The sequence below is a fragment of the Aptenodytes forsteri genome, unplaced genomic scaffold, assembly GCF_000699145.1.
Source record: "Aptenodytes forsteri isolate BGI_AS27 unplaced genomic scaffold, ASM69914v1 Scaffold323, whole genome shotgun sequence".
Lineage (NCBI taxonomy): Eukaryota > Metazoa > Chordata > Aves > Sphenisciformes > Spheniscidae > Aptenodytes > Aptenodytes forsteri.
The window spans coordinates 1,159,058-1,171,378 of NW_008795323.1; the positions used below are offsets into that span (position 1 = coordinate 1,159,058).

General features: G+C 39.2%; 1 protein-coding gene across 10 annotated transcripts in view; it reads right to left on the reverse strand.

The window, feature by feature from the left end:
* The window catches only part of DEPDC5 (DEP domain containing 5), a 47,667-nt gene that overhangs the window by 18,672 nt on the left and 16,674 nt on the right, over nucleotides 1-12,321 (reverse strand). For 6 of the 10 annotated variants that reach the window (XR_002086193.1, XM_009279998.2, XM_009279993.2 and 3 more), the window contains exons 22-29: nucleotides 11,764-11,899; nucleotides 9,948-10,045; nucleotides 5,844-5,909; nucleotides 4,324-4,507; nucleotides 2,981-3,141; nucleotides 1,799-1,916; nucleotides 1,457-1,624; nucleotides 345-564 (exon numbers count right to left, since the gene is read on the reverse strand). Coding sequence is in view for 9 of the 10 variants with exons in the window: in XM_009279998.2 (XP_009278273.1) it covers nucleotides 345-564; nucleotides 1,457-1,624; nucleotides 1,799-1,916; nucleotides 2,981-3,141; nucleotides 4,324-4,507; nucleotides 5,844-5,909; nucleotides 9,948-10,045; nucleotides 11,764-11,899 (1,151 nt within the window). In the remaining variant the exon portion in view is untranslated. The remainder of the gene's footprint in view (nucleotides 1-344; nucleotides 565-1,456; nucleotides 1,625-1,798; nucleotides 1,917-2,980; nucleotides 3,142-4,323; nucleotides 4,508-5,843; nucleotides 5,910-9,947; nucleotides 10,046-11,763; nucleotides 11,900-12,321) is intronic. The other 4 variants (XM_009279996.2, XM_009279995.2, XM_019472263.1 and 1 more) reach the window with 1 other exon arrangement.

Genomic DNA, 12,321 nt, shown 5'->3' on the forward strand with positions numbered 1-12,321 from the left:
GCACCAACAGGCTAAGGCATGGCTATGCTATGCAGAAGAGCTTGGCTCCTCATTGAGTGAGCTAACTGTTCTGATTCTGGTTCCAGCCACAGCAGCATGGGATACCCGTTCCAGGTAAATTTAATTAGTGCAAGAATAGCAAGGTGTTAACAAGGCCATACTGTTTGAAATCCGAAATAGTACGTCGGTCAACACTCTGCTTTATGTATGGATAACCTGCACATACACACACATAAACCCCCCAACTTGCTTGGGACTGTCTCAGGGTCTCTCTGCTAATGCTTCATTAGATGGTTCAGATAAAACTCAAACTCAGCTTCTCACCCAACTAAAAGCTGACTCACTCGAATCATTCGATCAGATCGATGGCGTCGACGAATGCGGTTCAAACCCTCCACAAAGCGAATAAATCCGTCTAGGAGCTGCCACTCCTCCTCATCAGAACGGGGCTTGTCACCGTACACATCGCAGTGCACTTCTCCTTCCATAATGCGCTTTGTGGCACTGATGCAGGCAGGCAGAAGCAGAAAGCGGGTCCTCCAAAATTTCAGTGACTCAATAAGGCTGAAGGAACATGGAAGACAGGACAGAGTTCAGCACAGTTTCCTACGAAGGATTTTACAGTAAATAAAATACATATCTATGTGCTGTAAATTTCAGCGAGTATAGTGACAATCTCATTCTGCTATCTCTGAATGAGAAAGAGCAGATATGCAAAGGGATGGTCAGCAATATGAGTATCACTGGGAAGTATTAAAACATTGATATGCAGAAGAGAAAACAAGGCTATCTTCAGAGTAATTGTATCATAGAGGTATATTTTCTTTTCTGTAAAAGATAGGCTACAAAGGCTTTTTCTCTAAAAATAAGCAAAGAAAAAGGAATTTTAAAGGTACACATTAGAGTAGGAGGCATTTTGATTGAGACCTGAAAAGAAACAAAGATAAAGAAAGACTGGTTTTGTTGAGAGAAGATATCAAAAAGGCTATTGATACTAGTGGAGATAGTTTCACATTGCTAATAAGAAGCCCTGCTCTACATAGCTTAGGAGTAGGACTACAGTCAAGCTAAGCCTAGAACTCAAGCAAGCCTCCAACAGATTTGATCTAAATGGAAGTTTTGAGTCAGATCCAGAAATGAATAAGAAGCCAAGAAAAGCATCTGTGTGGCACAAAATGCCATCGTATTTCTTTGCATTTGTCGCAGAGGAAAAAAAAATAGTTCATGCTGAATTTTGTGATCAAGACTTCATATCAAAGATCAGATAATGCAACAGCAACACAGAGTAAGATTCCTACAAGGTAACAGCTGCTAGCACCATACAAGTGAAAGCAGGCCAGTTACTCCTCCTGGAGTACTGAGCTTTGTGAGCTGAACTCGTTGAAGAAATTTTAGGTCAAAAAGGAAAAGAGGCAATTAGGATACAGAACAGTCTGGATGGAAAAGGAGATCTCACCTGAAATCCTCAGAGCCAGCAGAGCAGATATACTGATCCAAGTAATTCCACTTGTACTCTTCTAGTCTCTCATGGGAAAATTCTACCCAGCAAGAGACAAACTCAGAGTCAGAGTGTGAGGGGCACAAGCTGTAAGTGTAGTTTATCTGAGCAGATTCATATGGATACCTAAAAGAGAAAACGCAAACATTAATCTCAGCGTCATCAATAGCAGTGCTTCTCTTCCTTCTCCTAAAGAGAAAGAAGGTTCTACAGTATGTTCTTTCAAGCAAGTATGGGCAGCTGGAAAAACATGTTCATCCGAACATTGATAGCAAACTGCTCGACCAGAGAGATACTCACTTTGGCAGGTATCGAGTCACAGTAATTATTTTGTCTTTTAATGTTACTTTGTGGAAAGTACGGCCCATACTCAGCCAGTACTGATCCTCTTCCTCAGGTCGATTTCTTGATACAAGACCTAATTGTAAAAAGCAAAACACACCCTCTGTCAGCTTACTGCAATTGTCAGAACTTTGTCAACAAACTACCTATAGAAAGCGACTCCAGAATTGGGCTTCTAAACTCAAGACAAACTAAAAGCCATCTTTCAGGTCACCTTTTTAAAGAAGATATGCACAATGAGCCTTTTGTTCTTACAGTTAGGATTTGCTAGTATCACAACCAAAGAAGGGCATTCACAGTTCATACACCACCAATACAGACCTTCTCTAGTAAGGACAACTAGAGAACAGACAATATGAAGTGCTGAGAAACTGGTGGGTATGATGGTAAAGCTGGGCTCCACTTTCGCTTCCTCTCTGTGCTTCATTCCTGGAACTAACCACTTAAGCATTCTACCAAAGCAGCCTTGCTGTTCATTCCCAAACGAGTGAATTAACAACCATATCCTATTCATGCATATTCCCTGCTCTATGAACATTGACTGTCTCATGCTGACTTGTCTAGAGAATATCCAGGAAAAAAGTCAGCAGTCAAACAGTAAGTCAGATTCCCTCAAAGGAATATGATACCCTCTTAACCCACTCCAGTCCTCTGGGATTTAACTAGGTTTAGCTGACTCATGGTTTCAGGACAATGAAGCTTTACCTGTCTACCTAGGACCTTCACAGCTATTTTAGAGTTAGGAAACTGCTTCTATATACATACATTTGGGAGCTTTGGGTCTGTCTTCTTCTAGAGATGTGCCTGCCCTGCAGTCACCATGTGAATTGTGTTTAAGATGTATTCACCCAAACGGCACTCAAGCCGTATTTCATTTGGGTTCACCATCATGAATACGAGGCCAGTTTCTTATTACAGTTCAAAAATCCTGCACCTGTCCCTTCATGGTGCAGCTGAGTTGTTTCTGCTGCCCCAGATCAGGCTCTCTCCCAAAGATTTTCATATAACAACAACAATAAAAAAAAGAAAGAAAAAAGCACAGAAGGCTTCAATGAGCATCTGTGCCCGATTCATAGAGGTTACTGGGATTGGCAGAAGGAGAGAAAGACAAGACTGAATTGTCAATACAAAGTCACTCACCTCGACTGTAAAGGGGACTGCTGCTGAGCGGGGGTGGCACAGTTGTGGCTGGTTTCTGTGGTTTGGATTGCACAATTATTTGATAGCCTTGCATGAGACGCTGACAAATAAACTCCTCAAACACCTGTTGGGCTGTCATCTGCACTCCTTCCTCATCTCTCCTGAACACAAAGGTTAAGCAGACTAGAATAAGGAAGCTGACCACACGCCTATTTTTAGCTCCGCTTTTCCTAATTGAGGATTTATGCCTGCACTGGGCTCTGTGCAAGTGGGCCCTCTGCCTGTGAAAACCAACCTGCAGGAACAGGAGAGGAAAATGGGTACCTTTCTATTTTAAACAGGTGATGATTAACTGCCTGGCAATACCTATTAATGCCTTTGAAAGCAGTTTTGCAACTAGTAACAAATTTGCTTACAACAGGTGTTAAACTTCCAGTAAATTCAGCAATGATCAATTTTACAGCATTTTGCAAAGAATCTCAGTGCGGTTTGTAAGTGTTCAGCAGAGCTCAGAACTGCAAGTGTGCAGGCAATGCTCCACCCTCTCCCACAGCAGGACGTCTAGAGCAGAGAAAGATTAAAAGACACATCACTATGGCATCTTATTACAACTACTTCTGCTCTGAACTTCACCTTCCTGCTATAAAGGGACATTTGACATTTCTTTTAGGTGTTTCTTCATTAATCCTGGTATTTCCTATGTATTTCAATCACTCTGACTAATATTTTTGTTTTGTTCCCATAAGGAAGCAACACGAACAGGTCTTTCTGATGTCTTACAAGTTGTGGAAAGCTTGGAAAATGTTTAAGAAGACGAGACAGCTTCAGAAAAAAACAAACCAAACCAACCCTATTAAAGAACAGTTACCAGAGAGCTCCAAGACAAGCTGAGAAGTTCTATTTATCCCACTAACACAATTTTCCACCAAGATTCTTTAAACTAAATATTCCTGAAAGTGAGGATAAGCATCTTAAACGCTGTGCGTACACATGCATTTGCTCATTTAGTGTTTCCAAAATACTTGCTAGAAAATAGATTAACAAAGATGATAGTCTGAGGTTGATTTTTTTGATTGAAACACAACAGAACAAGAGAGATGTAAAATTCTGTACACAAACAATTTCTAACATCAAATCTACAGAACACAATACTGTCAGATGGTAACATCAGAAAAGCCGCAAAGTTACCACTGAAAAGAGAAAAATCTAAATATTCTGCTGCTAACTATGTTAGCAATTCATCTTTCTCTTGTACAGTCTCCGAAGTGTTCCTCTTCCATCAACTGCGCCTTAAGGACTTTGATTCAATGCAAGTTACTTTACAGAGAAGGTGCTGGCCAAACCTGTCAATGTCAGCTTCTGGGAGGAGATCATAGCAACCCTCAGTGTAATCATTCTGCAGACTCTGACGGTCAGGGAAGTAGTCCGTGGTAAGAGGGAGACATGCCGGAGTAGTGAGAGATTTCCAGTCCACTCCAACTGTACAACAGAAGCCTGGCACTACGGGGGGAGCAGACAGCGTCAGAACTGCCTCGTTGTATCATTGAGGGGGCAGACAATAGGGGCATATATGGTCACCCATGAAAAAACAGGGTGCAGAGGAAGATGAAAGAAACATGTGAAGAGGAAAGTTAGAAAGAATGAGGGACAAAAACGGAGTTGGCATAAAGTCAACAGGGACAAAAAGGGGGTGGAATGGGAAGGGAAAAGGAAAGCAGGACAGGAAGAAGGGAGGGAGAGAAAGAGACAGAGTTTGTTAAACAATGCAGTGCACATGCTAATTCAATCCATCATGCAAATGGCATTCAAAGTTAATACATTTAATTTCCTGTTGATTGAAAGCTAGAGCTGACATAGCCACCGCTCTTCCAAAATTACAGCAAGTCAGATGCAGTTACTCATTATTAATAAAACAGATCAACATTCCAAGTCTGAACAAGAAAATCAGATCAGCTTTGCATCCTAGACAACTGCAGAAGGAGCTGGGAATGAGGAGAGAAAGAATGACAGACCAGCCTCTTTCTGGAATAGTACAACAGCAGAAAAGGGAGTATTTCTACAGTAATAAAAACAGAAGACAGATCCAGAGGGGTGGGAAGACCAGAAAAACAGTAACTTGGAAAGCAACCCTTTCTCACACCCTTTCCTAGAGTTACGTTGCAGTTTCAAGATTAGAGATCTAAAACTAGACATTAAAAAGCAAAAGCTAACTAAATTATATCAAATCATCAGTTCACTACTGCACTACATTCTAACCTGCCTCAAACAATCTATACCAAGGCACTTGACCAACTACTAATTCTTAACTTCTTGTCATAGAGGACTTACAGACAGGAAGCTATTTTACTATAAAAATGTTAACATTAATGGCAGGAGCACTGCACAAGAAAGTAATACAGGACAGACTGCTATAAAGAAAATGTTGTCTTAAGCAGTCACACACTTGTTTCTGTATTAGATGAAGACAGATACTTCTCAGTAAACGGTACCAAATTCAGAAACTGACTGTACTAATTCTGCTTCAATTAGCTGGTGCCAAGCAAACCTCTCATATTGAGAGGCAGATAAGAGTTCAGCAGCTTTAGCTTTTTGCATAATAGTGTCTGGTAAGGAAAGAATTTGAGATGTAATACAACAACCGGTTTCACATATTCTTAAGAGACATAGCACTGCAATCAGTGAGACACGCAGTACAGGGAGATCCTGCAAATTACTGCAGGGCAAAATAAACGACTGCCAAAAGTCAAGTAGGCTCCTCAGTTTCTTGCCTACTACCTCCTGATGCCTCTATATATGTACATGCCCTTTCCCTCCCTATCTTCCTACTTGTGCAAACTCTTTTCCAAACCTTTCTCCTGCTTACTTGGATCTGGAGAGTTAGAGACAGCATCTTCCAAGGAATCCTTGTTCTGAGTTTTGAGGTTCATCCCTACAAGAAAGAAATATGTATTTTATTTTAAGCAATTATGCACTTCACTTTCACTTCAAATAAAAGTAAATCAAAAGCCTGCAAATGTTTTAAGAATATGGCATTTCCCTCCTTGGAAAGAACTCAGGGTTCTGCACAGCAGAAAAACACACAAAGCCAACTAATGAGGAAAAAAAGAGACATCTTGGATGAAATTCGAACATCTTATTAGAAGTGTTCAGTAGCTAAAAACCAAGTAAAAACAACCTCCCCAAAATGGTGAAACACATCTGAAAAGTAGATGCCATAAAAAAGCAAATAACAAAAACAGAAGAGTTGTCTGTATTGATTTAGCTTGCTAATCTCAAGGTCTCAGCAGCTAAGTACTTTTAAATACATTCAGTACCCAAAACAGAATCTTTTTTATTTGTTTTCTCATTTTATGAACAAGGGATAAGTTAAGAGGAAGAATTTCATAAAACACGGGAGCAGCAAGAAAGGAAATTATAACAGACTTTCACCTGGTGGGAGAAGAGAACCCATATATAAGACTCTAATTATCTAAGACTCTAAAGACTAAGTAATTTATGAAAATCCCGATACAGATTTACTCCAATTCCAACATTTTTAGGCATAAACTACCAGTACACATTTCACCTCTCTGCCAGGGGGCGGGTAAGAAACAAAACAAATAGTTGATCTTCTTGATTCAGAAACTAGCTTTTTATACCTTGCCAGGCTAAAGGCTAAACAAGTATTAATTAAGCCTTCAGTGCCCCTAAATAGGTCCAATATATTAATTACAGACTGTTTAAAACTACCGTGTTCTGAAAAGGCAGCAACATCCATTATGTTTCAACCTGTAAGATACACCTTTGTCCATACTTCACTAAGAAAGAAGAGTAAGGAATTTTTTATTCATTGTGAAAGAAGATAAAATGATAGCTATTGAAGAGATGCTCAGTTTTTGAGCAAAATTCAGTTTATACTAACCTAAAAAAAGGCTAACAAGGGACTTAAGACTAATGAAAATTTTTATGAAAATCCCGATACAGATTTACTCCAATTCCAACATTTTTAGGCATAAACTACCAGTACACATTTCACCTCTCTGCCAGGGGGCGGGTAAGAAACAAAACAAATAGTTGATCTTCTTGATTCAGCAAATACAAACTAGCTTTTTATACCTTGCCAGGCTAAAAATTTGAAAAGTATTAATTAAGCCTTCAGTGCCCCTAAATAGGTCCAATATATTAATTACAGACTGTTTAAAACTACCGTGTTCTGAAAAGGCAGCAACATCCATTATGTTTCAACCTGTAAGATACACCTTTGTCCATACTTCACTAAGAAAGAAGAGTAAGGAATTTTTTATTCATTGTGAAAGAAGATAAAATGATAGCTATTGAAGAGATGCTCAGTTTTTGAGCAAAATTCAGTTTATACTAACCTAAAAAAAGGCTAACAAGGGACTTAAGACTAATGAAAATTTATATTTAAGTTTTGATAAGGACTTAAGACACTATGATTTTTCTCACTGTCAAATGGATTTGTTCCAAGCAGCCTATTAACCTGGAAAACAGATACTAAAACTACAGCTCAGTGAACACTAAGCCAACATGATGCTATGGTACCCCTTGACCAGTTCTTCCTAGTCCCCATTTCACATCTGTCTGCTGTAGTTGCATTAATATTTGTGTAGTTACAGTGAAACAATCCATACGGCAAAGAAAAACCCCAGTTACTCTTCACTTGGATCAGTTTCCTGAGCTGGTTCACCATGTAGCTGTATAAACAGTTGTTGTGGCACATGAGAGGAAACTAGCAGCTAAGGAGACAAGAAAAATTGCTGGCTTAAAAGTCATTTATCAAAATACAAATTTCATGAAGCCTCCAAACATTTAAAAGGAGCCATTTTTATAAAACTAGCTTATGCAGATTTATCCAGGAAATTGGTATCAACATCATAGCTTACTCTAAATAGCATTTACTGACAGAAAGGATGGTTATCTGCTTCCATGATGATGCCATTAAAACAGTAGAGGAGCTGGCTCAAATTGGCATTCATCTTTCATCAACTCCGCTGATGCCATTTGCCATCTAGTTAGGGAACTGCAACAAGATTTATTTGCTCTGAACTATCGTCTAACATCTGCTGGACAATAGAGACAACATACTGAATGTCAGTGTAAATAGATGGGGTAATTTTTCACTGTGAAGCCCATGTTGCAGCAAAATATGCTGTGGGCAGCAGAGGAGAACCAGACTCACTGAGAAGCTCCGCTGATGCCATCTGCCATCTAGTTAGGGAACTGCAACAAGATTTATTTGCTCTGAACTATCGTCTAACATCTGCTGGACAATAGAGACAACATACTGAATGTCAGTGTAAATAGATGGGGTAATTTTTCACTGTGAAGCCCATGTTGCAGCAAAATATGCTGTGGGCAGCAGAGGAGAACCAGACTCACTGAGAAATCACATTTTTGGAAGTAAAAAAAAAAAACCCCAAACTGTTTCATTTCATAGGTGACTCAAACCGTAAGGGAGAAACAGAAGTCAAATCACTGAGTCACAGTGTGGCAGCTACAGATGGCTGAGTGCGTTTAGTCAGGGAAGGTGCTCATAATGACTTTCACAAAGACAGACACAGATTAACTTCCACCACATACATGATTTATATCCAATCTACAGACACAAAAGACTTCTATAAAATGCAAGCATGTTTATTGCCAGGATATGCTCTGCATCTACGTTGTGCAAACTATATCCAGCAGCTGAAATGCAGTTTAGCAATTGTGAGAACAAACAAAGTCTATCTGGAAGGCAGGAAAAAAAAAAAAGTAAAGCAAGAAAATTAAATGTATTCAGATTAAATCCACAGAAGGAAATAACAGAACAAAATCACTTTTAATGTGACTATGTGAACACAAGACAAGAGACACAAGAAAATTAAGTCTGCTAACTTCTTTATGGCTCTTCAAGGTATGAGCCCAGGGGAAAACATAATCGTTTTCATCCAAATGTAATTCAGAAGGGTGAATTAAAAAAAAAAAAAATCAAATAATCTTTGAATTGGTTTTGAAAAAAGAACAGAAATCTTGAATGCTATAGTCCAAAAGATCAATTTTTTTTTCCATGTGCCTATCTAAAAAGCACGTCCATAAAATCAGAAGGTAGGTTGCGAAAAACCAGACACCACAACAGAATGCTTAGTATGGCATGTTGTCCCACTTACAGGACTCAAAAGAAATGTTGAGGATTTCCACTAATTCAGGTGTCTGGGTAACGTAGGAAAGACAGTGCTAATCATCAACTGAAAGTAGACATGCATCTTCTCTCAAAAATGTGATGAAATATTTTGGGCTGTGTGAATAATATTTAGTATAAGCAGCACCATGTTCAAAGTGCTTAAAATCTGGAGAAAGTGCAGAAAGAAATGCTGCGCTTTCTGAAAGAAATGCTAGAAAACACTGAATCCCAGAACTTACCACGCAAAATAAACCTGCTTTTTTACAGCTTCTCTCAAAACCTAGATACGACCAAACTTTATTCTTTCCATCAGCTTGTACATGTAAAATATATCTATTCAAACAAGTTTCTTAATCCAAAGGGTGACACCTTAAGGCAACCCCACTCAGAAAAAAATTTCTGAACAATACCAGTGCATATTTAGTGATTTTTTCTGTCTGGACATCAGTCCTTTGTTATTATGGAACTAAGCAACTGCCTGAGAGCTTATAATATGTAAACAATGAGCATCTTTCTATACTAAAGTTTGTAAGATAAACCTAGAGAAGTAGAGGCACATTAAACAAGAACAAAAAACCCAAAAACCCAACAAACCAACCCAAAAAACTACCACCCGCCAAAAAGTCCAAGTAAGAGCATTAACAGATCACTCAAAGTTGAAAACTGTTTTTCCATTATTGATTCTTTCTACTTTGTAATGCCTGGTCCACCCACCCATCTTCCGTGACTTCTGGCTCTATTACTTTGTCGCTGCTAATAAGGAAGGGCCTTCTCTTCCAACTCCATGCTCTGTCATTGCTTTGTTACCTGCACCGTTGCTGCCAGCCAGACCATTAGAGTACTCTTCTGTTCCACTGAAGCTCAGGAAAGAGGCACTGTCACCTGGATGCCGAGAGCTGATATGTCTGGAGAAAAACAAAATAGCCTGTGTTATACAAACTTTCCTCGCTCATGCCATTCCTTGCTTTTAACGAGAGCTGATAGAACAAATAACAAGTAATCAGCCTGCCATCTCAGCTGAGCCAGTGGTGAAACCATGCTCTTAATGATGTTTGCAGAGATGCTAACAGGCACAAAAGCAGCACAGGGAAGGCTGTAACGATATTCCATATCTGTCCGTACTGTTTGTTCTTTGCCTCTAGCAATAACCAGTGCACTATCTTTGCAGGACAGTGGAGAACCAGCTACTCATATACCTCCCAGGAGCAAAATAAAACTTAGCTAGTTATTTACAGATCTGATTTCATGGTCTATAAAACCAATATTCCAGACTGAGCAAATTGCTTTGGATGAGTATGTCACCCGCAGAGACCACAAAGAGATCAAGAAAAAGAATTATCAAGAATATGACACAAGAGATTGGTGTTAATGACAAGATACTTTAGCACACTAGGATGTACTTATGAAGTAATAAAAAGGCAGTAATTTTTTTTTTTTAAGTAGAACTAGGGAACAAAGTTGGTGAGGATGATGTCATATTAAAATTATGCAACACAAAGAGATTAAAGTATTCTAAAGGACAATACAAAGTATAAGATAGGACAACAATTTCCCTATAAAAGGAAAAAAAAAAAAGCATGAAAGAATAATTAGGCAGTGCAATTTCCTGAACGACTGCTTGAAGATAGCAGGAAAAAAACCCCTGAAAATGAAAAAGGCAGAGGATACCAGCAGTGCCCTCACTCACCCTGGACATCCAGAAACAATATGCAACACACATTTCTATAAGCATGCAAGAGGCAAGAAGCACATAGCAGGAAAGATACCAAAGTTAATGACGAAAGAAACAAACTTATTGGCAATTCTAAAGTTGCCTAAGCTACCAAAATGGTTTTGGTAAACAACATTTAATAATGAGTGAAAAACATGGGCAAAATGTTGTCAATAAAAGAATAATCAGATTAAAAAATGGGTAAGACAATAAGTGGAGATTGGAGAACAGCTGTGCAGCTTGAAAAATGGCCTAGGTGAAGTGAACGATCTAATTTCTCTCACTGTAAAAAGAGCCTCCCCGCAACCATGCCACATCCAGTAACAGTGGGATCTTTTTCGTTTCTCAGAGCCAACAATCAGTATAAACTCCCAACACTGACCAAAGCTTATTTTTTAGAAGAAAACTAGTTTACGAACACAGGTACTTTCATTTGCAATCCATCCCTGATGTTTATGATGGCTGTATTTCTTACATGGGGAAGACAGGACTGAATGGATAGCACTGAAATGGCTCAACAGTCACTGTGAGGCAAAGCTATGCCCTGTGCTAAAAATGTTCTATTCTGGGATGAAGGTCACAGCTATTGGGATAATAAGTCAAGAATTAAAGATACAGGCTTTTATAAGGCAATTTTGAAAAATTCCATGAATGATGCATTGTATTGCCCGTGCACTGTAAACTGTGATAAACTACCACCTTCCCCAAATTAGGGGAGGTAGGCCATCTCCAGCCTTGCCAAAAGAGCTTTATATCTCAAAATAAAAGTATATACTGCATATGTGGCACTGACACAACATATTATTAAACTTAAAGATCACAACCTATAACTGCCTTACTGTAACATATATAAAATTTTACGGAAAAGAGATGTTCATGCAAAGTTACACAGGTTCATCCTAAGGACCTCACCTGCCAGTTGCCTCATGGTAAGCCAGCTCCAGCAGCTCAGCAGAGGAATGTGTCAAATCCTGCTGCCCACTGCCCTGCATTTCTGCCATATTCTGACGGGTTTGATGATGGATCTGGATAGCTTCTCCTGATGGACCTACACAGTTACAGTTTGATCATTAATCACCACATCTGCATTGATTCCACAGTTGCTTGTACCCTCCTTTTGTCAACAACACAGGCAATGCTAACTAATGGGAATTAAGAAAGCACGTTTACGAAATCTTCAAAGACTTGAACCTCTGGCATCTTCTCTGAAGCCAGCAAAACAGAATATTCTTTTAAACATTTTGGAGGGCCTACTTACAAGGTGCTAAACAAATGAGAACAATTTAGCACCTGAAAGTCAACCCAAATTATAGTTATGATTCACTTCAACCGCCTCCATCTACTAGTACCTGATGCTGCAAGTTTGCCAATAGATGGTAACATTTTCAAAAAGAGGATCTCTGATTTATCAAGCCTCCACACTTAGTTCAGCCTCTGTTACAGAGCAGAGTACTTCAAGACGCCAGAGTT